This window comes from Tamandua tetradactyla, chromosome 15 (genome assembly GCF_023851605.1).
Source record: "Tamandua tetradactyla isolate mTamTet1 chromosome 15, mTamTet1.pri, whole genome shotgun sequence".
Lineage (NCBI taxonomy): Eukaryota > Metazoa > Chordata > Mammalia > Pilosa > Myrmecophagidae > Tamandua > Tamandua tetradactyla.
In genome coordinates, this window is record NC_135341.1 from 74,521,334 (window position 1) to 74,548,279 (window position 26,946).

General features: G+C 35.8%; 1 protein-coding gene across 10 annotated transcripts in view; it reads left to right on the forward strand.

Moving 5' to 3' along the window:
- ATP2C1 (ATPase secretory pathway Ca2+ transporting 1) overlaps nucleotides 1-26,946 on the forward strand; it is a 195,254-nt gene that overhangs the window by 148,103 nt on the left and 20,205 nt on the right. For 9 of the 10 annotated variants that reach the window (XM_077130098.1, XM_077130105.1, XM_077130097.1 and 6 more), the window contains 7 exons: nucleotides 7,414-7,538; nucleotides 8,442-8,539; nucleotides 11,545-11,640; nucleotides 11,724-11,813; nucleotides 13,873-13,977; nucleotides 18,102-18,258; nucleotides 26,300-26,470. In XM_077130098.1, coding sequence (XP_076986213.1) covers nucleotides 7,414-7,538; nucleotides 8,442-8,539; nucleotides 11,545-11,640; nucleotides 11,724-11,813; nucleotides 13,873-13,977; nucleotides 18,102-18,258; nucleotides 26,300-26,470 — 842 coding nt within the window. The remainder of the gene's footprint in view (nucleotides 1-7,413; nucleotides 7,539-8,441; nucleotides 8,540-11,544; nucleotides 11,641-11,723; nucleotides 11,814-13,872; nucleotides 13,978-18,101; nucleotides 18,259-26,299; nucleotides 26,471-26,946) is intronic. The other variant, XM_077130101.1, reaches the window with a different exon arrangement.

The window sequence follows — 26,946 nt, forward strand, 5'->3', positions numbered from 1 at the left end:
CAAATACTTTTCCACTCACTGATCAAATCACTCTGGGATTCATCAGGGCATCACCTGGACAAACCAACAAAATCTCATGTCCTATACAAAGTTCCATGTACTTAAGGTGTTCAATCAACTGTCTACATAGGTTATATTAGGAGATGCACAAGTCAAAATATAAATTTTGTACCAAATAAACATTTTTTGCTTTAGTCTCGCACATAAGTTGAAATTTTAAAATATTAATTGCCATCTGTTTTCAGCACCCTGCAGTAATGACATTCCTTTGTTCTTCCTCATGCAAAAACATTTTTTAAATTTGTACATTTAGTCACTATTGTTACATACTCTAGGCATTCCTAGATTAAACCATCTCAGCCTTTATCATTTATCTTTCTTTGTACTTTCATTTATGCCCCCAGCCCTCCTCCCTCTATCATTCTCATATGCAGCTTCATTCAGTGTTTTAACATAATTGTATTACCATTAGGTAGTATTGTGCTGTCCATTTCTGAGTTTTTACATTCAGTCCTGTTGCACAATGTGTATCCTTTCAGCTCCAGTTACCCAATATCTTACCCTATTTCTATTTCCTGATGGTCTCTGTTACCAACGAAATATTCCAAGTTTATTCACTAATGTCAGTTCATATCAGTGAGACCATACAGTATTTGTCCTTTTGTTTCTGGCTAATCTCACTCAGCATAATGTCCTTAAGGTCCATCCATGTTGTTACATGCTTCATAACTTTATTCTGTCTTAAAGCTGCATAATATTCCATCGTATGTGTATGCCACACTTTATTTAGTCACCCGTCTGTTGGTGGACTTTTTGGCTGTTTTCGTCTCTTGGTAATTGTAAATAATGCTGCTATAAACATTGGTGTGCAAATGTCCGTTTGTGTCCTTGCCCTCATGTCCTTTGAGTAGAGACAGCATATAGATGGGTCCTGTTTTTTAATCCATTCTGCCAGTCTGTGTCTTTTGATTGGGAGTTTAATCCATTAACATTCAGTATTATTACTGGACGGGTAGTACTTTCTTCTACCATTTTGCCTTTTGAATTTTATATGTCATATCTAATTTTCCTTCTTTTTACCTATACTCATAGTCTTCCTCTCTACACTCTTCTCCACACCTCTCTCTTCTGTCTTTTCGTGTCTGTCTCTAGTGCTCCCTTTAGTATTTCTTGCAGAGCTGGTCTCTTGGTCATAAATTCTCCCAGTGATTTTTTTGTCTGAATTTTAATTTCTCTCTCATTTTTGAAGGACAGTTTTGCTGGATATAGAATTCTTGGTTGGTAGTTTTTCTCTTTTAGTAATTTAAATATATCATCCCACTGTCTTGACTCCGTGGTTTCTGCTGAGAAATCTATGCATAGTCTTATTGAGCTTCCCTTGTATGTGATGGATTGCTTTTCTCTTGCCGCTTTCAAGATTCTGTCTTTCTTTTTGACCTCTGACATTCTGATTAGTAAGTGTCTTGGAGTATGTCTGTTTGGATCTATTTTCTTTGGGGTATGCTGCACTTCTTGTATTTGTAATTTTAAGTCTTTCATGAGAATTGGGAAATTTTCAGTGATAATTTCCTCCATTAGTTTTTCTCCTCCTTTTCCCTTCTCTTCTCCTTCTGGGACAGCCACAACACGTATATTCGTGCGCTTCATATTGTCATTTGCTTCTCTGAGTCCCTGCTCATATTTTTCCATTTTTTTCCCTATATTTTCTTTTTCTTGTCAGGTTTCAGATGTCCCCGTCCTCCACTTCACTAATCCTATGTTCTGCCCCTCGAAATGTACCATTGTAGGTTTCCACTGTTGTTTTCATCTCTTCTACCATGCCTTTTGTTCTAGTTTGCTAGCTGCTGGAATGCAATATAACAGAAATGGAATGGCTTTTAAAAAGGGGAATTCAATGAGCTGCTAGTTTACAGTTCTAAGGCTGAGAAAATGTCCCAATTACAACAAGTCCATAGAAATGTCCATTCACAGGCATCCAGGGAAAGATACCTTGATTCAAGAAGGCCAGTGAAGTTCAGGGTTTCTCTCTCCAGTGAGAAGGCACATGGTGAACACAATCAGGGCTTCTCTCTTAGCTGGAAGGGCACAAGGCAAACACGGCGTCGTCATCTGCTAGTCTTCTCTCCTGGCTTCTGGTTTCATGAAGCTCCCTGGAAGGTGTTCTCCCTCTCCTTCTCCAAAAGGCTGCCAGCTCGTGGACTCTGCATCTAATGGCTACATTGTTCTGCCCTCTCTGAATCTCTCATTCTCCAAAATATCTCCTCTTCCATAGATCCCCAGCAACCAATCAAGACCCACCCAAATGGGTGGAGACACGTTGTCCCCTAATCCAGTTTAACAACCATTCTTTACTAAATCATATCAACCAGGGAGATGATCCAATCACAGTTTCAAACATACAGTATTGAATAGAGATTATTCTACCTTTACAAAATGATATTTTGATCAAAACATGGCTTTTCTTAGTGGGCATACTTCTTTTCAAACCAGCACACCTTTCGTTCCCATAAGTTCTGTGATTTGTTTTTTTAGACTTTTGATTTCTTCTTTTTGTTCGTTCCTTGCCTTCTTTATATCCTCCCTCAATTCATTGATTTGGTTTTTGATGAAGTTTTCCATGTCTGTTCGTATATTCTGAATTAATTGTTTCAGCTCCTGTATCTGATTTGAATTGTTGGTTTGTTTCTTTGACTGGGCCATATCTTCAATTTTCCTAGTGTGATTTGTTAATTTTTGCTGGCGTCTAGGCATTTAATTACATTAATTAGTTTATTCTGGACATTGCTTTCACTTTTTTTACCTATGGTTTTCTTGCTGGATGAATTTGTTGTCTATCTGTTCTTTGATATTCAGTTCAGCTTTTTCTGGACCTCTAGCTTAGGTTTTGTTTAATAGAGGAGAATTTTTCAGTTCTTGTTTTCTTGTTTCTTGCCCTGCTTGTATGGTGCCCTTTTACCCCCCACCCTTAGGAGGGTCTACTTAGGTATTATAAAGCCCAGCTGGATTTTCCCAGACCAAACTGGCCTCCTATCAGGAGGAAAGAGTCACCTGCATCGGTTTTCCCTGAGGGTGAGACCCAGCAGGTTGAAAGACTTTCCTGTGAAGTCTCCGGACTCTGTTTTTCTTATCCTGCCCAGTATGTGGTGCTTGTCTGCCTGCTGGTCCCACCAGCATAAGATGATGTGGTACCTTTAACTTTAGCAGACTCTCTCTGCTGGGGACATGGTGGAGACAAAGGAGAGGTTGTAGGCTGGTTTTAATGGCTTCAAATTACCAAGCCCTGGTGTCTGAATTCCTTGAAGGAGGTATTCCACCTGAGTTGGGCTTCACCCCTCCCCTGGGGAAGACACAGGCTCCAGACAAGCTCTCAAATGAGCTTGTTTCTCCCTATGCCTGGGGCAGTTGCAGCCTGGGAAGTCCTGCCACTGTATCCAAAGGCATTCAAGCCGTTGTAGAAACACAGCCACAGAAACCTCTGTTTCATTTTTTTTGTTTTGCTTTTTCAAAAATGAGCAACCTCCACTTTGACCAGGTTTACCTGAGCTGGGTCCTATTTTTAGTAGTCAGAATTTGTTAATTAATTCCGCAGTTGGTGTTTGGTTGGGCTCAACCCCTGCTGCTGGTCATATCTCTTTCCTTTCCCCTCTGGGAAGCAGCCTGTGGAGGAGGGGTGCTGGCACTCATGGCTCTGGGGGCCTTGCGACTGGTCCAGGTGGTCCAGACTGGGGTACGCTGTGTGACCAGTCACTGACATGGCTCCAGGAGCTGTTTTGTTTCTGGTTATTTAGTAGTTGTTCTGGAGGACGAACTAAAATGCGCACATTGCTAAGCTGCCATCTTGGCCCAGAAGTCCTTATTTTACTTTTTAAAAAAATTATATCAAAGAATTTTTTTTTGGCTGTTCTAGTGAGTAAGAAGTGGTATCTTGTTGTGGTTTTAATTTGCATTTCCCTAGTGACGAATGATGTTGAGCATCTTTTCATGTGCTTGTTGGCCATTTGTACATCTTTGGAGAAATCTTGATCAAGCCCTTTACCCATTTTTAAATTAGATTGTTTATTTTTGTTGCATTTTAGGAGTTTTTAAATACATTCTGGATACGACACCCTTATGAGATAAGTGATATTAAGTATTTTCTCTCGTTCTGTGGACTTTTCCGTCTCTTAATAATGTCTTTTTCAATCTGTTGATAGTGTCTTTTGATGTAAAAAATTCTTTATTTATTTGTTATTTCTTTTATTGCTTGTGGTTTTGGCATCGTATCTGAGAAACCATTGCCAGTTCCTAGTTCTTGAATATTTACACGTTTTCTTCGATTAGTTTTATAGTTTATCTCTTAAATTTAAGTCTTTGATCCATTTTGTGTTAATTTTTCTACGTTGTGTGAGGTAAGGGTGCAGTTTTATTCTTTTGCACTAGGATATCCAGTTGTCCCTTTACTGTTTGCTCTAAAGGCAATTCTTTGGTTCCCTTGTAGGAAATCAGTTATGCTTTTGATTTTTGGACTTTCTTTTCCATTGGCCTATATGTCTGTCCTATTCCAATACTCTGCTGTTTTGATTTTGGTAACTTTATAGTAAGTTTTGAAATTGTGTAGTGTAAATCCCTCCTACTTTGTTCTTTTGGAGAACTGTTTTGACTATTAGAGGTTCCTTATAATTCCACATGAGATTTAGGATCACTTTTGCTATTTCTGAAGAAAAGGCTTTGGGATTTTGATAGGGATTATCATGAATCACTTTGGAAAGTTCCTAATATATTCTTTTTTATGATATTGTAAGTGCATTTGTTTTCCTAACTTACTTTTCATGTTGTTCATTGCTAGTTTATAGAAATACAGTTGATTTTTTCACATTGGTTGTATACCGTGATACTTTGCTGAATTGATTTAACTGGTATTTTGGGGAGATTCTTTGGGCTTTTCTGCGTAAAAAGTCATGCCATCTGCAGATACAATTTTGCTTCTTCCTTTCTAAATTGTAAGCCTTTTGTCTCTTTTTCTTGCCTGATTGATCTGGTGAAACCTTCAGTAAAATGTACTTCCAGTATAATGTTTAATAGCAGTAGTGAGAGCAAGTTAGGGGGAAAGCTTTCTCTTTTTCATCGAGTACAATGTCCGCTGTGGGTGTTCATAAATATTATCAGGTTGAAGAAGTCAAAAGTGAAAGAGTTTTAACAGTGTCAACTATTAGGAGAGGGGATGGTGGTGCATGTTTAGTTATTTATAAATATCCACCCTTTCATAGTTGGGGGCAGGGATGGGGGCAGGCAGGTTAGAGATAAATTAGGAAATAGGAGTATAAGCATATTATTTAGTTTTATGGAAGTAGCTATTAGAAGAGCTAAAACCAAACACTTAGAAGTGCTTATTTCTAGGGAGTTTGTGGAGAGGAATATAGAAAGGTTTACACATAAGTTTCTTTTCATTAAAACCTTCTGTGTCTTTTTTATTTATTTTTTTGTTTTCATTCTTTTTTTTTGGGGGGGGGGGGTCGTGGGGAACATGGTCCTGCAGTTGAACCTGGTCTTCCACATAGAAGGCAAGCATTCTAACACTAAACCAACATTCTGTGTCTTTTTAAAAAATCAGTGTATGTTTGATGTTTGAAAGATATAGTAGGTATTCTTTGAGGTAGAGCTATTATGTGTGATGTCAGGCTCACAGATAAAAATAAGGTGTTCTTAAATTCATTATTATTATGGGAATTGCTCTCCTAAGAATTGGGCATTTTTACTTATCATTAATATATTGAATTTGTGGTTTACCTTATTTGAGATATCTTCAGCTTCCCATGGGCTAAGATATTCAGCTAAATTGGCCCATTTTTACAACTCACATGGATATAGTAAAATGTCAGAATCTGTATTTTATAATTAAGTGAACTTTAAAATGTATGTTTATGATGCTTTTACTTTCATAAAACCCAAGCCTAATGTAACAGTTAAATGCTATTGGCTTGCATGCAGATCTGGGATGTTCAGTTTATAGCAGTTTTCCTTGATGAGTATATATATATAGAGAGAGAGAGATAGATAGATAGATACACACACACAGAGGCTGAAGTAATTTTATAAAAGTTTTAGAAATTCTTTTTTTCACGCTTTGGCCTTATTCTTCAAAGAGGTTCTTGCAAGTAAGGTGGTTTGCTGAGACCTACATTCATATCCTGTTTTCTTTATAACCACAAAAGAAAGAAACTTTCCTGGATCATTCTAATAGAAATGGATTGTTACTCTAATAGAAACAGGCCAGTTACGTTCCTGATTGGGTAGATTGAAGAGCCAGGTGCCTGCTTCTGAAGCAGCTTCTAGACACCCACACCTCTGGTGGAGGTAGGTGTTGGGGTAGAATCTCCTGTATTTGAACCATGTGAAGTACATTTCCCAAAGGAAATAAAGTTTCCATTATATGAGTACAGGGTGTGGGCCGTCAAGATCAAAGGTCATTCAACAAAAGGGAGTGGTAAGGGGTATAGAAAAAAATAGGGGTAACAAAGGTTAAACTATATTGGGTAGATGGAAATACTAGCAGTCAACTGAAGGGAGAGGTTATGGTATGTATGAGATTTTTCTTTTTATTTCTTTTTCTGGAGTGATGCAAATGTTCTAAGAAATCATCACGGTGATGAGTATACAACTATGTGATGATACTCTGAGTTGTTGATTATATACCAAGAATGGAATGTTCATATGTTAAGAATGTTTGTGTTTGTATGTTATGTTTTGTCAATAAAAAGAAAAAAGAAAAAAAAAGATAAAAAGTTATTAATTTTGGTAGTATAGTGTAATCAAGTAAGCCTGGTGTTTAAATGGGAGAACTTTGTTTAAATTTTGGCCCTGATCTGGGATTTGTGATTAAACTCCCTGTGACTCTTATTTTCTTCTGTGAAATTGTTCAGATTGGAATATAATCTATGATGGGGCTTTAGAGAGAATATAGTGAGATATAGCACAGTGATAAATAATGTAGCCAATATTTATTGAATGATAACTATGTATTACTATGCTAAATGCATTTCATGCTTTGTCATTTAACAACCCTTGCATTAAATCTGATCAGGTGGATATTATTGTTACCCATCATTTACAGATGAGGAAAGTAAACTCACAGAGATGGGTAGTAAGTTGCTTGGGGTCACACAGGTAAAAATTAGTAGAGCCAAGGGTACAAATCCAAGGAGTATGACTTAAGAACCTGTATTATTTAACTACTACACTTAACCTGGCAGCCAGTTGGTATCCAGGAAATGGTAATCTACTCTCCTTCCCTTTTGAGAAGGCCATTTTTGAAGTTTTATTGATGATATTAATTTTACTCTTTTTTTACCCTTTCTTTTAAGTAACATACAGTTCAAATTCATGCTGTTTGTACCATTTAATTCACAGTTTAACACTATGTACATATTGTTATAGCTTGGCTGTAGCAGCAATTCCTGAAGGTCTTCCCATTGTGGTCACAGTGACTCTGGCCCTTGGTGTTATGAGAATGGTGAAGAAAAGGGCCATTGTGAAAAAACTGCCTATTGTTGAAACGCTAGGTAAGTCTGAGTTAAAAGCATGTGTCAGTTCATGTCCTCAGTGAATTATCTTTGGGTTTAGAATTTTTGTTTTAGAAGTTTGCATATTGGTGTTCGGTTTATGTCAATGTTGGGCATAGTTTTAACTGCCAAAAAACAATTAAAGTTGCACTTCACTCAGGGTGAGAAACTTTAAGAACATCTTTTTGCATCATGAACTGTTCTGATGATTAAATAAACTTAACCAAAAAAAAAAAAAAATCTATTCAGCAATTGAAACCTAGAAGTAAAGTTAAAAAGTATTTTCTTTGACATCTCGAGAGAGATAATTGATAATTACAGATTTCTGAATCTCATACTTGAATTGAAATTGCTTATAAGAATTTACTTGAATTGAAATTGCTTATAAGAATAATTACAGATTTCTGAATCTCATACTTGAATTGAAATTGCTTATAAGAATTTTATATTGTTGTAACTTTATGGGCGGTATACTATTAAATTTTTAAAAAAATTTAGGGTATTCAAATATGTCAAATTTAATTTCTAATTTACATTTTAATACCAAGAAGGCAAATTACCTTGAAAATTCCTCTCTGAAAAAAATTTGTAGTCTTAAATTTAGGAACCCCTCAAAATTTCTAGAATATTTATCACGTAAAATTATTATATAAAGCTTGGTAGAAATCCAGTTGTAAATAAATAAAAAGTCATCACTTAGTATCTAATTTTTAAGTCGTATTTCAAAATTTTTACCTTATGAAGCAAGCGTAATGAGAGAAATTAATCTAAAAGTATCAATAAATTTGGACATTTCCATTTAGAAAAACAAGACGGTTTCTTAGAGTCTTTGATTTGTTTTCATTGTGAACCTGTATTTCTCTCTCTGATTCTTTTGGTGACAACTAATGATTTATTCTTTAGGCTGCTGTAATGTAATTTGTTCAGATAAAACTGGAACACTGACGAAGAATGAAATGACTGTTACTCATGTATTTACTTCAGATGGTCTACATGCTGAGGTATTTTATAGGTCTTTTTTTTATTTTCCCTTTTTGACATCACTAATCCTTTGCTAAGAAACTTGGTGTTTAACAATCAGAACAATTCTAGTGTCTTACCTTCAACAGGGCTATAAATTAATTAGCAGCAGAGATATTATTTCCCATATGATTCTACCAAGTCTTGGTCCAGTTGTGGTCCCACAATCCACAAGATTTGAATCCTTATTGTCACCTCTTTTTTATTTTTCCCTTTGTCTGTCTATTACTAAATACTGCTGATTTTTTATCTCCTAAATAACTCTCCTAGCCATCCATTTCTTGATTTCATGGCCAGTCTTCTTAGACCATGTTAATATCTCACCTGAGCTATTGATGAAGCTTCATGATTGGCCTTCCTATATCTACTCTTGATGCCCCCATGTGCATCCTGAAGGATTTTTTTTAGCCAGATTTTGAGCTTGTTGCTCCCTAAATTGAGATGTTTCAGTGGAAAATACGAAACTATTAAACTTTACCACCAGGAAAACTTCTGATACTGTTTCAAACATTAGGGACTCCCAAGTCAATAGCCCAAGCCCTTGATCTTGAGGCTTGCCCTTGTGAAGCTTATTTTTATAGTGGAGAAGCTAAGCCTACCTATAGTTATACCTAAGAGTTACTTTTGGAAAACCTCTTTTGTTGTTCAGATGTGACCTCTCTCTCTCTCAGCCCAACTCTGCAAGGAAAATCATTACCCTTCCCCCTACGTGGGACATGACATTCAGGGGTGAAAGTCTCCCTGAAAACATGGGATATTACTCCCAGGAATGAGCTTGGCCATGGCATTGTGGGAACAAAAATGACTTCGTGACCAAAAGGGGGAAAAGAAATATACCAAAGTAAGGTATCAGTGGCAAAGAAAATTCAAATAGAGTCAAGAGGCTATTCTGGAAGCTACTCTTATATATACTACAGCTAGATATTGCTAATTACCATGGTTTGCCAAACCCCAACCAAAACCATTCCTCTTAACCCTAAAGAGCACCTAGGGTTCTGTCTGAAATTCTGTAAAAGTTTCATGCACTAAAGATTACTTTTCAGAGACCTACAACCACCAGATGGGTTCCTAGGCCAGCTAAGTCCTGAAACTTAGAGAGACCAGCCTCTCCAAGAACATCAGCTAGTTCCATGCCCCTATCCCATGTTATCAACAACCTTTCCAACATGAAAAAATTATAGTGGCCATACCCTAAATATCCCTGGAGATTGAGAGAAAAATCAAAGGAGAAGTAGTTATAACAGAGAAGATAAGATTTAACAAATGAGTATGATGGCTAAATCATTATGTTCATATTTCATTTAGTCTCCAGTGTCTTGGATCAGCTAGAAGGGGAAAAACCTAAAATTGTGAAACTCTAACCCATACCAAACTCAGAAATTTGTTCTATAACTAATTGTTTCAGTGTGTTTTGGAATTTATTGCTTTTTTGTATATGTATTTCATAATACAAAATATTAAAAAAAAAAAATAGATGCTTCAGTTGCTTTCCATTGTGACCAGGGTCCTGAGTTGTGATTTCTCAAGGCCTTACATGTTCTATTTTATATTTCCTGTCCCAGTTTTATATAGTCTCCTTTTCTTACAGTGCAATAAATACACTGGCTTTATAATTATTGCAGTGTGACAAAATTCCTCCTGTTTTGTAGACTTTATTTTTCTTTTCGTTGCTTAGAGCAGGCTAATTCTTCATCCTTTGCATCTTACTTCCTGCCCACTTTTTCAGAAAAACTTTGTTGACTACCCAAAACTGGACCTATATTATCATAGTACTCCATATCTCTGAACCCTTATTCCAGGTGAAATTTTCTCTCTCTTTTCCTGTTATTCTATAAATTCTAAGAGAACGGTAGCCATGTTTCGTAACACAGACCCACCCTCATAGTAATAAACACTTCTTTAATGAATAAATAAATGAATACATTTAATTTACTCATTATATATTTAAGGTTTGGAAGTGCATTTTACTATGTGTATATTGGTTCATGCTGAAGTTTGCTCAGGATGAGTTCCCGTCTGACCTAATCTTGGCAGAATTTCTGACTGGAACGCTCATTGACACTACTTAGAATGGGTACAGTATTTTAAAATGAATCTACAGCTAATTGACAGAGCAAATTATGCATTAGACAAATTGATAAAAGTTGTACTTGGGTATGTTTATTTTATTTATATGTAGGTAAAGAATGAGTCTGTTGACATTTAGTCTGTGAGATTCAGTGAAGTATACCCAATCCTTTGTTGGTGACTATGCCCTTCACTGGATGATTCACAAGAGTCATTGGGGTTATATGTGCTTATATGGTCCAGATATGGAAGGCAGGATATTAAATTCTCTTTCAAAGTACCTTGTTTTGTATGTCAAGTATATACCATTTGCTAAGTTCTCTCTAAACTGTCTCTTTTATTGGGAAATTTTGCTTTTGTTTGACCTGGTTTGTCTTAGCCACACAGAATAAGTATCTGGCTTGTCTCTATCTGTGAATTCATCAAATTTTACTTTTTAAATTTGACATGTAAATGCTGTGTTTAAGTAAGGGGTTAGGATAAATCACCTGATGCCACTGCACGTGCATGTTTGCAGAAAGAATCCTGCTTTTGTCAAGGTTACAGGTTTGTGCTCAAATTAGATGTGGTATAGGATTTGAATTTTTTGCAAACCTATTGTATGCTATAAAATGTAAGGTTGTATAATTTAAGCTAGCTTATTCATGTGTAGAAATTTTCATGGTTTATTTATTCTTTTTGTAATATATTGCAAGTAGAGAACAACCCAGTACCTTTATAAGTTTATCATTGAGGTGAAAACTGGAATCTATATTCATAGAACTATACTTCATTTAAACAAACTAAAGTACTTTTCTATATACATTAACAATATCATGATGTACAAGATGAAGTTAACACAACCCATCATAGTTTTGATTCTCATAAACATTATCTGTGTATAGTATTTGTATTAATGATCCCACTTTATATTCTTTAGGTTACTGGAGTGGGCTATAATCAGTTTGGAGAAGTTATTGTTGATGGTGATGTTGTTCATGGATTCTATAACCCATCTGTTAGCAGAATTGTTGAGGTAAATATTCTCCAGGAAGGTGACGTTCTTCATAATGACTTTAGGACACAATGACGGGTTCATAGTTTGTGTTTTTCTTTTAGGCAGGCTGTGTGTGCAATGATGCAGTAATTAGAAACAATACTTTAATGGGGAAGCCAACTGAAGGAGCCTTGATTGCTCTTGCAATGAAGGTATGTTTCTGTGAAGCATCTAGTCTCTCTTCTCTGGCATATGAAACATTACCCTCACAAAAGTGTGAGGCCATGGATTTCAGTATTGCTGGTATTTAGGTATAGAATAAAGACTCACAACACTTTGTTGTTTTTACTGTCTTTTGGGAACCAGTTTTATTTTGCTTGGAAATAGAGAGCATGAAATTTTTTCACAGTGAAAAATTAGTTTAGATGCAAGATCCAAGCTAATGAGCAGTGCATCATCTCTTATCAGGAAGTGTTCTTGTCTTTCATATTATTGAGGGCTTTGTGTGAAAAATTTTGTGAAGGTGTATAATTTCTAATAAATGATTTCATCTGCTCTTAAGTGACTGTCAAGTGAGGAAAAGGCAACATTCTTTAGTATTTCTACATAAAGATATTATGGTGGTCATGAGAAAACTTCATGAGAAAAGCTTTTCTATTCCCAGTTTTCTTTTTTCCTCCTTTATCAGTTTTTCAAAATGAGTGTAAAGTCTGAAATAGTGTTGGGAGATGGAAATCCTGTTCTAGATGACCCCAATCCCGATTGATTTCCCTGTCTGCTTGGTCCTACATTTGTTTTAATGAGAAATATAAAACTCCAGTCTGTCTCACACACACACACACACACACACAAATAAAAGTAGGAGTAGTCTGAGAAAACTTTGAGACTTTCGTGAGCATCATGGCTCTAAAAGAGATTGCTTGAAATAAGATCCAAAATAGAATTGTATTTTATTAAAACATTTATATTTAATTTGATAAAAATAAAATTGATATTTTAAAAATGTATATATTTCTTCAACAGAAAGCCATGTCTTCATCATTTGGTCTAATTTTAACTAAAATAGCATCGTACATCTTTTTAAAAATTACTGAAAAGATGAGTCAGTTAACATTAACAAGTATTTGCTTTTTTTGCATGCTTAACAAAGGATATTAGGTTCTTTAAAAGATAAAGTGTGAAACCATCTCCTTCTGGGCAGGAACCCCCCAATTTAGGTGGGGAAGTTAATACTGACATATGTGAAACAAATAAAGGCAGCACAAGACAGTTGATATCAAAGCCCTAAACACTGAACCACATAAAAGAACAATGGAAATTCAGGGGTGGAAACTGGGTTTTTAAGGGTCACAAGTACTTAGAAAATAAGATGGGGAAAATGCTAGAATGAAAGCATACATAAGCTCAGGATGGGTTGCTGTCAATGAGATGTCTAATCTGGATGAAATGAAAGGTGTTTGAGTGAACAAGTGTATTGTTAAATAGACTGTGAAGGGTTGGTTTGTGGAGGGCCTTTGAAAGCCAAGAAGAAGTCTGAATGTGATTTAGTAGACGCCAAAAAGAATTAAATTGTAGGTTTTTAGTAGTTTAAAAAATATTTAGAGGAAGATACAAAAGGATATTGGGAGGTAATAGGATATAATAGGACATGTCAGTGGTAATAGGATATAAAATGGTAGAGAGTAAGAAACTAGCATGGTAGCAACAGATAAGACAGATTTGAATCCCTAAGATAGGAGGGATAGAATCTGAAACTTCTACTGATTATAAAAATACGTACTCCAAATTCTTAGGTACCTGTGTTTTTTTGTATTCTGCTACCTTCCAGAATTTGAGTCAGTAGAGATATTAATATTATATGTGTTGAAGGTTTGGTCTACATACAAGCCCAGATAGCATGCTTTGGTTTTATGGCCTTAAATTGTGTTTGCACACCGAAGCATTTCTGTTGAAAATCTATGCTGCTATTCGAGGTATAAGGTCTATATATAGAAAACATTGCTATTCCATCAGTATTTATTTGAACAATAATCCAAGTATGTCTATCCCACTTAGCTATAAGTTGTGAACCTTGTTATTTGTTATTTGAACAATAATCCAAGTATGTCTATCCCACTTAGCTATAAGTTGTGAACCTTGTTATTTGTTATTTGAACAATAATCCAAGTATGTCTATCCCACTTAGCTATAAGTTGTGAACCTTGTTATTTGTTAAAGGGAAAAAAGTCCCATGTTGGTGAGATTTAACTTTTTTATGTATGTGCCATACAGATGGGTCTTGATGGACTTCAGCAGGACTATATCAGAAAAGCTGAGTACCCTTTTAGTTCTGAGCAAAAGTGGATGGCTGTTAAATGTGTACATCGAACACAACAGGTATCCTTCTCTTTAAAGAATACTTACTGTTCTAGTTTGCTAGCTGCCGGAATGCAATATGCCAGAAACAGAATGGCTTTAAAAAGGGGGAATTTAATAAGTTTCTAACTGACAGTTCTAAGGCCTAGAAAATGTCCCAATTAAAACAAGTCTATAGAAATGTCCAATCAAAGGCATCCAAGGAAAGATACCTTTGTTCAAGAAGGCCAGTGAAGTTCAGGGTTTCTCTCTCAAGTGAGAAGGCACATGGTGAACACAGTCAGAATTTCTCTCTCATCTGGAAAGGCACATGCTGAACACAGTGTCATCTGCTGACTTCTTCTCTTGGCTTCCCGTTTCATGAAGCTCCCCTGGAGGCATTTTCCTTCTTCATCTCCAAAGGTGAAGGCTGGTGAACTCTGCTTCTTGTGGCTATGTCGTTCTTCTCTGCTGTCTCTGAATCTCCATTCTCCAACATGATTCCTTTTATAGGACTCCAGTAAACCAGTCAAGACCCACCCATATGGGTGGAGACATGTCATCACCTAATCCAGTTTAACAACCATTCTTGACTAAATCACGTCATCCAGAAAGATGATCTGATTACAGTTTCAACCATACAGTATTGAATAGGAATTATTCTACCTTTTTGAAATGGGATTTTGATTAAAACATGGCTTTTCTAGGGGGCATATATCCTTTCAAACCAGCACACTTATGAAATATCTTGTTCAGCTTAGATGAATACATCCATCTTCAAATTTAAACAAACATTGAACATAACAAAGATCTTTTGCTTTAAAGTTTATATAGATATTAGTACACTTATCCCTTATTTTCATGTTCTCTTTGATACTACTACTTTATAAAATTTACATATAGATGTATCCAGTTTACTTTGTGAGCAGACATTCCTTCCTTAAATGAGCTGGAGCTTGGTCTTAATTTACTAGAGCTTGTGATATCAGGTTCTCTCAACTTGATTTTTGTTCTTGGTAATAACTCATTGTAAATCTCTGCAGTGTTGTCAGTCTGTGTTCTTTCACTGAAAAAATATATTATCTTCAGAACAAACCATACCACATTGTTTTGTAGAAAAATAGTTCACAAATGTAAAATTCATATTAATTAACCCATCTGACAAACTGGTAAAGTGGCATGAACTGATAATGCATCCTACCATCTTGTTTCTGGATGCTTTTGGAATTTTCACGCTCTTCTCAATTATCTACAATTTATAATTATACCTCTCGTGGTTACCATTACCAGCTTGAGTCTTCAACTTACTTTGCCCTTAAAAGAAGTATATTTAATCATTAAGAGTAATTAATGATTGATAATGTGGTTTTCCCTGTGAGTAACCAGTTATATCTCTACACAGGAATGAGCGGAGTCTCCCTAGCCATAAAAGTAGGAAAATACAGTATTGGTTTAAAAGAAAGGGCAAGTAAGCCAACATTTTTCTGGCAAATAGAAGTCTGTCAGACAGCTCTCTTCATGATGGAAGAAAAGGATTTCACTTTAAGCTTTAAAGGAACCCCCCCCACCCCCAATGTTTATAGCAGTTTTATTCATAACTTCCCAAAACTGGAATCACCCAATATATCCTTAAATAGAGGAATGGGTAAACATATTATGGTACATTCATACAACAAAATATTATTTAGTAATAAAATCCATAGAATTTTACAGCTCAAAGAGTGAATCTTAATGTATGAAAATTTCAGAAGAAAATCATTTAGTTATTCGAACAATCCCAAGAACGAATGCAAACAATGACAAGAGAATTTAACTGTATTAAAATGTATAAAATAACTTCACTGAGCGGGTGGGGGAAAAGGATTCTGTGATGGTTTGAAGCTTTATGTGCCCCAGAAAAGTAGGTTTTTAAAGTTTATCCATTCCCGTGGGTATGGATCCCATTGTATATAGGATCTTTTGGTGAGTTAAAGGAACTTTTACACACTCCTGGGAAAGAGATCAATTGAAATAGAAACAAACTATAAAAATAAAATGCCTGGGGCTGCAAGGGTAGTTCAGTGGTAGAATTCTCGCCTGCCATGCAGGAGACCCAGGTTTGATTCCCAGCGCATGCACTTCCCAAACAAACAAACGAATGAAAAAAAAAAAAAATTAAACAAGTGGTGCTGTAATAATGGGATACTCACCTGGAAAAGAATGAAAGATGACCCCACCATACAGCATACCAAAAAAAAAAGCCTGTTACTTTAAACCTCGTAATGTAGAGCTTCCAAATATCACATTAGATTTAAATAATTTTCGGTTGGTATCCCTTGACCATATAATTATGTAGAAGCAACACATATAAAAGTTTATCTTGCAGATCTGTTTCACTGCTTTTTTTGTTTTTGGCATGGGCAGGCACTGGGAATTGAACCTGAGTCTCCAGCATGGCAGGCAAAAACTCTGCCACTGAGCCACTGTTGGACCCCCCACTGTATTTTATAATCCATCACACAGTACTCCAAAACAATGTGGCTCGTATGATTTGACTTTTCAGCAATCTTACCTTTCCGAAGTTATACATTGTATGATTGAAACTTCTCAGTTATGGGAGTTGGGGGAGAGCAGGCAAGATATAGTTTTGGAAACATTTATGTGATGCTTCTTCCCACTTTCTGGCCTGAAAGTTCCCTCTTATAGAACAAAAACAGGGCAGGCTATAGTGGCTCAGTGGCAAAGTTCTCGCCTGTTGTGCCGGAGATCTGGGTTCAATTCCTGGTGCCTGCCCATGTTAAAAAAAAACAACCGAATGGACAAACAGACAAAGCCTAAACCCACTGGCCTCACTCAGGATCTAAAAGAAGTTAGCCTGACACAGGTAAACCAGACATACCAATTACCAGAATGCCAACCAAAGAATAAAAGTTGTAATCCCATGAAGACAAAGTATGGAAAAGATTTGAGATGCCAGGTACCTTTGAAGGTGAGGGCTAAGGCATTTCTTTCCCCCTTTTTTAGCTTTATGCCTTAGTCCTAAGCTTCAAAGCTAAAAATAGGGGCGTAGACTGAAATTCTGAATAAGGAACATTAGACCTCCCCCAACTGCTTTTATGCTTCTAAAGGTCATGCCATTAGCACTCATGCCATTAGCACATTTACTCCTGTAGAATATCAGCACATCTGACTGGAGGGACAAAAGTGGAGGGCAAGGTTAAGACTTAACTGCAAACTTAGTATTAAGGGATGATCATTCCTGAAGGGTAGGACTCTTTAGGTCCTAAATCTACTTGGAAATTAGAATGCCTGCAGCTGGCATCTCCCTACCCTTCATATTAAGACAGAAGACCTGGGATGTTGTGAATTGCTTTGTTGACTATCACCCTGGGCTCAACAGTAGGAAGACATAATGTAAACAGAACATTGACAAATTTTGCTTTAACTCTAGTACGAAGATCAGCAGTGGAGGGGAATAAGTAGTGAGGATTGCCAAATTTCCATTGCCCAGTGCGCAATGTCTGAAACTGATGAAGAAAGAAAAAGCAATATAAATAAATTTTTAAATGTGGAGGTAAATATCAAGGAAAACAACTAAAAGAGTTTAAATTGGTTTGCCTCTATGGAATAGGAGCAGGTATGAGAAAGTTTGGGCAAGGGTCTGCAGTTTTTTTTTTTTTATAAGTAATTTTATATATTATTTTACTCTGATAAAAATTAAAAGAAGTGCGATATTACCATTAATTATGTCATAGTATGAGGATTAAATGGAATCTCACAAACTACACACACACATGTATACACACACACACATACATATAAACGGCTACTAGAGAGCCTGTACCATTTAATTGTGGGTTGATGTTATATCTTTTTCCTTCTCCTGTGAGAAAAGGAAATATTATTAGCCTTTCCCCAAATCATCCCAAAGTGCCTAATTCAGGGCTTATTATAATATAACCTTCAACATATGTGTGTTGGATTGGGGAGCAGATGTGGTTTTCTCTAGAGGGGATAAAATTCTCCCAAATGTGAGCCTTTGATCTTCAGTGCTGCTCCAAGCCTTGTGCTTGAGTAAATTTCCCAGGGATTATGAGAAGTACATGCCACTTGTTTTGAGACTCCAATGGTAGATATGTATAAATTGAAATTGAAATTGAATTTATTTGGTATGTTTTTCTTCTTAGGACAGACCAGAGATTTGTTTTATGAAGGGAGCTTATGAACAGGTGATTAAGTACTGTACTACATACCACAGCAAAGGGCAAACCTTGACACTTACCCAGCAGCAGAGAGATCTGTATCAACAAGAGAAGGCACGGATGGGCTCAGCAGGACTCAGAGGTAATGCCATTTCAGATATTCCCCTGGGTAGAAAGGTAGTACCTTTTAATTACAGGTGGATTCATGCTTCACATCTGAGCTGTCTGATGTGGTAGAACTATTGCCTTTTTGAATTATGTTTTAGTTTCCTAGCTGGCCTCAAATACATGGAAAGTTGGGAATTAAAAAAATACATATGAAACCTTAGGTTCTTCCAGACCTGCAGTGGAGTCTGAATAGGTAATAGAAATTTTATTTTTAACGTGTTCACTTTGTGATAAGGGAGATGGAGAGACATAAAGTAATGCTATTCCCACCTTATTTCATCACTTTAGCTGTCTTTATTTGTTAATAGAACTCAAAATAGTTCCTAAAAATTGTAATTTTAAGTCTCTAATTTGTCCTTTTAAACGGAATTAATTGCTAACTCTATCCTCATTTACCATTTTCTTCCCTTGTTTTTCCCCAGTGAGGCAAAGTGTCCAGACACTATGTTTATACTGTTGATTGAACAATGACGAGGAGAGAGGATCTGTTATGTGCATGTACACGTTAGGCCTGTTGTCTTAGGGACATGGTGTGCAGATTGGGGTTAAAGCCATACTTGTTTCTTTACCTTCTGGATAGTTATCTGGCTTGTCGGGTATATGCATACCTATAAAATCTCTCAAGAAAAGTGGAAGAGTTGGCTTACTTATTTTTATTATTTTAACAAAATGGAAGTCAAACACTGTAATTTTGGGAGAAAAGAAACAAGTTATATAAAAAAATGTTCTTATCTGTGGTTCCCTTCAGCAAGGGTTTTTCATTGGTTTTAATTTGAATAGGTTTATATAGGATTTTTGTTCTTACAACCAGCTAGGTTTGGGAAGGTATCAGGAGTGTACAGTGGGGATATCCTCATGGCTTTATTTAAGGGCAGATTTTTTTACTCTTACAGCCTGCAGCGAGAGGATTTCACAGACAGGATTAATTTAGAGACCTTTATTAAAGAGGTCTTAAATGTCCATATACACTCCCTGTTTTTCTTTCATTTTTGAAACAAAAATTTGTATGCTTTTTTATTTTGAATACTTCTTTTTATCTGAAGGGTTGTGGAGGATTGTGTTTATGTGGTTTGGTGTTGTAACATTGTGAAATAGACTAGATTTGGCAGAGGAGAGAAATCTTTGTTTTATAGGGCTTTTGAAAATATTCTGGCCATGTCTCTTACTTCCTTATGTCTTCCAATTTTCTACTCTTTGTGTGCCACTCCCCTTTTCTTCCTGAATTTACCAGAGTGAGAAACAGAAATAGTCATAATTTAAGGTTGATAAGTATTTATGCTGCAACTTAGAAAATTCAAGTTGCCTAATAAAATGCATGTGGTCCTTAATTTTGTGTTTGAACTATTTATTTTAAAATAATTTCAAACTTAAAGGACAGTTGAAAACTAAAACTCAGCCCACATTAAAAACTCCATTGTACCCTCTGCCCTGTACCCATATTTACAAATTTTAACATCCTGCCAAATTTGCTGTATCATTCTACCAGTTCATCTATCTTATATCATCTATCTGTCTTCCTGCATGCCTATCAATTATCTAAACATTTGAGAGTAGAATGTTTATTATGCTGCTTGAAATCACAATACTTCATGTATATTTCCTAAGAACAAGGGTTCACTTATGTAACTACTTGTTCTAGTTTGCTAGCTGCCAGAATGCAACACACCAGAGATGGATTGGCTTTCAGTAAAAGGGGATTTATTTAGTTAATGTATAGTTCTTCAGAGGAAAGGCAGCTAACTTTCAACTGAGGTTCTTTCTTACTTGGGAAGGCACAGGGTGATCTCTGCTGGCCTTCTCTCCAGGCTTCTGGGTTCCAACAACTTTCTCCCGGGTGATTCCTTTATGCATCTTCAAACGCCTTAGCTGAGCTGTGAGTGCTGAAATGAGGTATACTGAGCTGCTTTGCTTTGGCTGTGCTACTTTGAGCTCTCTCATTTAAGCAGCAGACATGCCTCCTAGCCGACTTCAGATGTAATCAGCAACAGATGAGGTTCACATGCCGTTGGCTCATGTCTGCAGCAATAAAACTAGGCACCTTCACCTGGCCAAGTTGACACCTGAACTTAACCACCACACCACCTGACATACAGTTTATCAAATTCAAGATTTTGAACATTGATATAAAACTTTCATTGATACTCCAGATTTTTCATGTGTCCCAGTAATGTCCATTTTGACCTTTTCTCTATCATTATTAGATCCATCTAGGATCGTGTATTGTATTTAATTGTCACTGTCTGTTCAGTTAGTTGCTCTTTTCTTTTCTTCTGCAATTGTGGAAACACATACAACAAACTTTTCCCATCTCAGCTGTTCCCAAATAGTACCATTCAGTGAGCTTAATCACATTCACAATGCTGTATTGTCCTCATCACCATCCATTGCCAGAACTTTCCCATCAGCCCATACAGAAGTGATATCATGTGTACCATTAGGCATTAACATATTGCTAGTGGTATCGTGTACCAGCCACCTGTTTTCTACTTTGTCTTCATACGTGTGCATATTCTAGCTATTTCATGTAAGTGGGATATATGAAGAGACAAAATCTGTCCCTTTGTGTGTGACTTATTTCACTTAAAACGATGTCTTCTAAGTTCACCCATGTAGTGTGGTATATATCACAACTTCGTCCCTTTTTAAGGCTGAGTAATATTCCATTTATGGATATATCACATTTTATTTATCTCCGTTCATCTGCTGATGGGCTTTTGGTTTGCTTTCACTTTTTGGCTATTGTGAATAACCCTGTTATGAACATTGGTGTACAGCTATGTGAGTCCCTGCTTTCATTTCATTTCGGTGTATATTTAGAAATGGAATTGCCAGGTCATATGGTAGCTCTATTTTTTTTTTTCCACACGTGGATTTTTAAAATTGTGATTAAAATATACATAACAAAGTTCATCATCTTAAATATGTTGTGTACAATTCAGTGACATTTTGTACTTTAACAGTGTTATTTGATCATCACCACTATCTAGTTCTAGAACATTTTCATCAACCTCAAAAGGAAACACCATACCCATTAAGAAGTCACTTCTGTCCCCTCCACCACCACCCTCCAGTCCCTTACAACTACTAATCTGCTTTCTACCACTTTGGAATTGCCTATTCTGGATATTTTGTATAAATGAAGTTGTAACAGTATGTGTCCTTTTGTGTGTCTGGCTTCTTTCACTTAGCTTAAGTTTTCAAGGTTCATCTATGTTGTAGCATGTTTCAGTTCTGCTTTTCTTTTTATGGCTGAATGTTTTTCCATTATATGAATTTACCATATTTATTTATTCATAAATTTATGGGCATTTGAGATGTTTCCATCTTTGGCTATTTTAATAGTTCTGCTGTGAATACTCATGATCAAGTTTTTGAGTTCCTACTTTTCACTTTTTGGAGTATGTATTTAGGAGTGGAATTGCTAGGTCGTATGGTAATTCTGTTTAACTTCTTGAGAAACTGCCAAATTCTTTTCCACCATTTTCCATTTCCACCAGCAATGTACAAGAGTTCCAATTTTGCTACATCCTTGCTGTTTACCTTTGTTTTTTTTTAAACTATAGCCGTCTTAAATAAGTCTGAAGTGGCATCTTGTGATTTTGATTTGCGTTTCCTTGATTCTGTTGAGCATCTTTTCATAGGCTTGTTGCCACTTTATATCTTTTTTAGATAACTGCCTATTCAAAACCTTCGCTAAATTTTTAGTTGGGTAGTGGTTTGTCTTTTTGTTGTTGAATTTTGAGTTCTTTACATATTATGGATATTAGACCCTTGCTAGATATATGATTTGCAAATGCTTTCTCTCCTTCTGTTTTGCCTTTTCACTCTCTTGAACCTTTTGATGCACAAAGTACTTAAATTGACAAAGTCTGATTTATCTATTTTCCCTTCTGTTTCTTGTTGGTTTTTTATATATATCATTTTTAAGAAACCATAGCCAAATCCAAAGACATGAAGATTTACTTCTATGATTTCTTCTTCTAGTTTTGGTTCTTATATTTAGGTCTTTAAATCCATCTCAAATTCATGTTCCTCTGTAGTATAAGGCAAGGGTCCACTTTGATTCTTCTCCATGTCAGTGTTCCGTTGTCCCAGGTCTGTGTGTTGAATGGATTTGATGCCGTGCTAGAAAATGAATTGATCCTAGGTGTATGGGTTTATTTTTGGGCTCTCAGCTCTATTTAACTGAACTATATGTCTGTCCTTGTACTTGACCCCAATGTTTTATTACTATAGCATGTTAGTAAGTTTTGAAATCAGGTAGTTTTTCTTCAAGATTGTTTTGGCTGTTCAGAGTTCCTTGCAATTCCACATTATGATACTCATTTTTGCTTTTCTGTTTCTGTAAAAATTTCCTTTGGGATTTTGTTGGGAGGTTGCATTGACTTTGTAGATCGCTTTGGAGAGTCCTGACACCTTACCAAGTTTAAATCTTCCAGTCTATGAATACAGTATATCCTTCCATTTATTTAGGTCTTCTTTAATTTTTTTCAGTAGTGTTTTGTGGTTTTGGTGTACAAGTCCTATACATTCTTAAGTTAAATCTGTCCTAAGTGTTTTATTTCTTTTTTTACATTTTTTTTAAAGTTTGAAATATAACATATATACAAAGAAAAGAAAGAAAAAGCAACAAGTTTCTAATTATTGCTTCAGCAAATAGTTGTGGAACAGATTTCAGAGTTTGTTATGGGTTAGCATTCACTAATTTTTTCCTTCTAGCTACTCCAAAACACTGGCGGCTAAAAGAAATATCAGTGTAGTGATTTCAGCAGTCATACTCATTTGTTAAATCCTGTTTTCTCTGTTATAACTCCTCCTTCTCCTTTGATCCTTCTCCCAATCTATAGGGATCTTTGGGCTATGCCCATTTTGACTTCACAGGTTGAGAAGGGGAGTCGTAAAGAATAGGAGGGTATAATTAGTTGATAATCTTGGAGAGGCTGTTCCCTCTGGGTTTCTGGCCTAGGAACCCTCTGGAAGTTATAGATTCCAGGAAAGTAAATTTAGTGCATCAAACTTTGAAAGAGTCTCAGAGCTCTAGGTGTTCTTAAGAGTCAACAGGAATGATGTTGGTTGGGGTTTGGCAAATTATGGCAGTAGGCAATAATCTAGCTGAAGCTTACATTAAGAGTAGCCTCCAGAATATCCTCTTGACTCTATTTGAACTCTCTTAAGCAACTGGTACCTTTTTTTATTATCCTTCTTTTCAGCCCCATGGTGCCAGGACCAGGCTCATCTGGGACTCCTGTCCCATGTTGTCAGGGAGATTTTCACCCGTGAATGTCATGTCCCACATAGGGGAGAGGGTAATGATTTTCCTTGCAGAGTTGGGCTTGGAGAGAAAGAGGCCATATCTGTGATAGCTCTATTTTTAATTTTTCAGGAATTGCCAAGCTGTTTTCCACAGCAGCTACACCCTTTTACTTTCTCACCAACGGTGTGCAAGGAGTCCTATTTCTCCACATCCTCACCCACAGTTATTTTCTGTTTTGGTTTGTTTTTTTTTTTTTTAGTGATAGTCATTCTAGTGGATGTGAGGTGCTATATCGTTATGGTTTTGATTTGCATTTCTTTAATGATTAATAATGTTGAACATCTCTTCTTGGGCTGATTGGTCATTTGTGTGTCTTCTTTGGAGAAATGTCTATTCAATTCCTCTGCCCATTTTTAAATTGGGTCGTCTTATTGTTACTGTGTTATAGGTGTTCTTTATATATTCTGTATATTAAATCCTTACCAGACATATATTTCTAAATATTTCCTACCATTTTGTTAGTTGTCTTTTCACTTCTTTGATTATGTTCTTAGATACACGAAAGTTATTCATTTTGATGAAGTCTGACATATATATTTTTTTCTCTTGTTGCTTGTGCTTTTGTTGTAAAACCTAAGAACCATTGCCTAACACAGGGTCCAGAAGATGTTTCCGTTTTCTTCTAAGAGTTTTATAGTTTTGATTCTTATATGTATGTCGTTCCATTTTGAATTAGTTTGTATATTATGTGAGGTAAGGTCCCACTTTCCTTCTTATGCATGTGAATATCCAGGTTTCCCAGCACTCTCTGTCGTAGAGACTGTTCTTTCCTATTGAGTGGACTTGATTGTCTCATCAGAAATCTGTTGGCCATAGATGTGTGGGCTTACTTCTGTGCTCTCAAGTCTATTCCATTGATCTGTATGTTTGCTCTTATACCATTACTACATGTCTTTATAGTTAAGTTTTGAAATTGGGAATGGTGAATCCTTCAATTTTTTTTTTCTTTTTCAAGATGGTTTTGGCTATTTGTGGTCCTTTATGCCCTTTCACACGAATTTGATAATTAGATTTTCCATTTCTGCAAAGAATGCTGTTTGAATTTCTATTGAGATTGCATTAAATCTGTGAATCACTTTGCATCATATTGACATCTTGATGATATTGTCTTCCAGTCTGTGAGCACAGAATATCTTTCCATTTATTTAGAGTTTCTTTAATTTCTTTCAGTAATGATTTGTAGTTTTCTGCATACAAGTCCTTTACATCTTGGTTAAATTTATTCCCAGTTATTTTCTTCTTTTAGATGCTACTGTTAATGCAATTGTTTTCTACATTTCATTTTGTGATTATTCATTGTTGATGTTTAGAAATATATGGTCATCCTTAATTTTAAAATCAGAGTATATTTTGTTTTATGCTTTAGACAGGGGCACTCCACACCAAAGAAGTCTACCTCTTGTCCCAGAGCGTGACAGTAGTTCTTTGTTACTGCTAAAGAAGTAAGCAAATAAATATAAGGTCTTTAAAGAAGACTAAGGTATCAAGGCTAGTGTGTCTCTAGGAGAGTGGCATCCCTCCATTGGGAATGTCTATAGCTGATGTCACTTTTTTTAGGATTTGCTAACATGCAAATTCATATTAGTGTCTCTTTCTGGTGCCATCTCCCTCTGTCCCAGCACCAGTGACGCTAAAGTGACTCATTCTCTCCAGATTAAAAGCCTGCAGGGTACACATCACAATGTAAATGGCTAGGTATGTCTCTTACATTGGAAAAATAAGTCATTTACCTGTAAACCTTGGCTTTCCAAATATATCTGATCCTCCATACCTTAAACTTGATGAAGAATGTATAATTCATATGGTTTCCCTGGGACATTTTATTTCCCCTATGAGGTATTTATGTTTGATTTGTGATATTTTGTGTGTTCAGTCTAATATTATCCCAGTTCGAGGCACATCTCTCTGGTCCAAAGTGGAGTTACCAGAGGTTCCAGAATTCTGAGAATATTTTAAATATTTGGGAATGAATAATACTTTGTGCTATATTTTAAGTATCTGGGTATGATAGGAAACTAAGTATAAGTAATGATGTGTTGGTGTTATTTATATTCTCTAAGAGAATAAAAGTTACAAATAAGACTTGTCAGTTGATGTTACGGAAAGAATGTTAGAATGTAAACTGTTGTTGGTATTGATGGCTTTATAACCATAACCACTTTATTGTTTATTGCGACCTCCCCAGAGATCATGTATGAAATTGATACAGGCTGTTATAATTACTTAATATGGCCTTCTCTTTAAGCTATTGGATTTTTCTGAAGACTTACAAAATAGAAAGGTGAGGATTCGTTAGCAGACGCCACCTTCAAAGTCAGTTTGAAACTGACTTTAGAGCTTAACAAACTCATAATTTCTCCAGATAATTAATTACATTTTCTAAAGAGTGAGTAGTTCTGTTGAAAGTATATGTATATGGTTCTATGTGAAGAAATTCTGTATTATTCCTCACATGACTTTTCTGCTTAATAGTTCCTTAGACTTAATTTTTATTAGCTTAAAGCAACCCATATCCACAACCACTGAAGTGTCATAGTATGTTATAATTTTGATTGTGAAAGATTATATAAGTACACATGATATTATAGTCTTAAGTGATGTATTTGAGAAGTGTTACTGTCTCCAGGTTTTACTTTATCAGCTACATTCTAATGTTTTTGACTCCTATTTTCTTACTTGGATTTTATCATTGTTTCCAAAGTTCTTGCTTTGGCTTCTGGTCCTGAACTTGGACAGCTGACATTTCTTGGCCTGGTGGGAATCATTGATCCTCCTAGGACTGGGGTGAAAGAAGCTGTGACAACACTCATTGCCTCAGGAGTATCAATAAAAATGATTACTGGAGACTCACAGGAGACTGCAGTTGCGATTGGTATCATTAAGCTACTCTTTTTGTTTTTGTTTTTTTCTTAAAATACTCCATTACATAGTTTTGTGAACCATTTGCATGAATTGTGACTATGAAATATTGAGGTGATAAAATTAAAATCTAATCATCTACTCATTTGTTTGCTCATGCACTTATATTGGTCACAGAAATAGATTAAAAATCATACTATTATTGAAAATAAATAGCTGAATATTTGTGAAATCATGTCTGTTTTATTCACAAAAGGCTATTTGATTATTTTCAAGTCTCTGATTACTACTGTGCTGACAGACAAAAGCACCAGATCATGAATGTCAAAGGAAACTTGAAATTTAGTTTTTCCTTTCTACTTAAGTATAATTTTCAAAATAGACGCCTACCTAATTGGAAGAAAGTAGCCTGTGTTTATATTTCTATTCTCAATAGTAGTATATCTATTTTTATTTTATCTATCTCATTTTAATGGCATTTAAGACTCC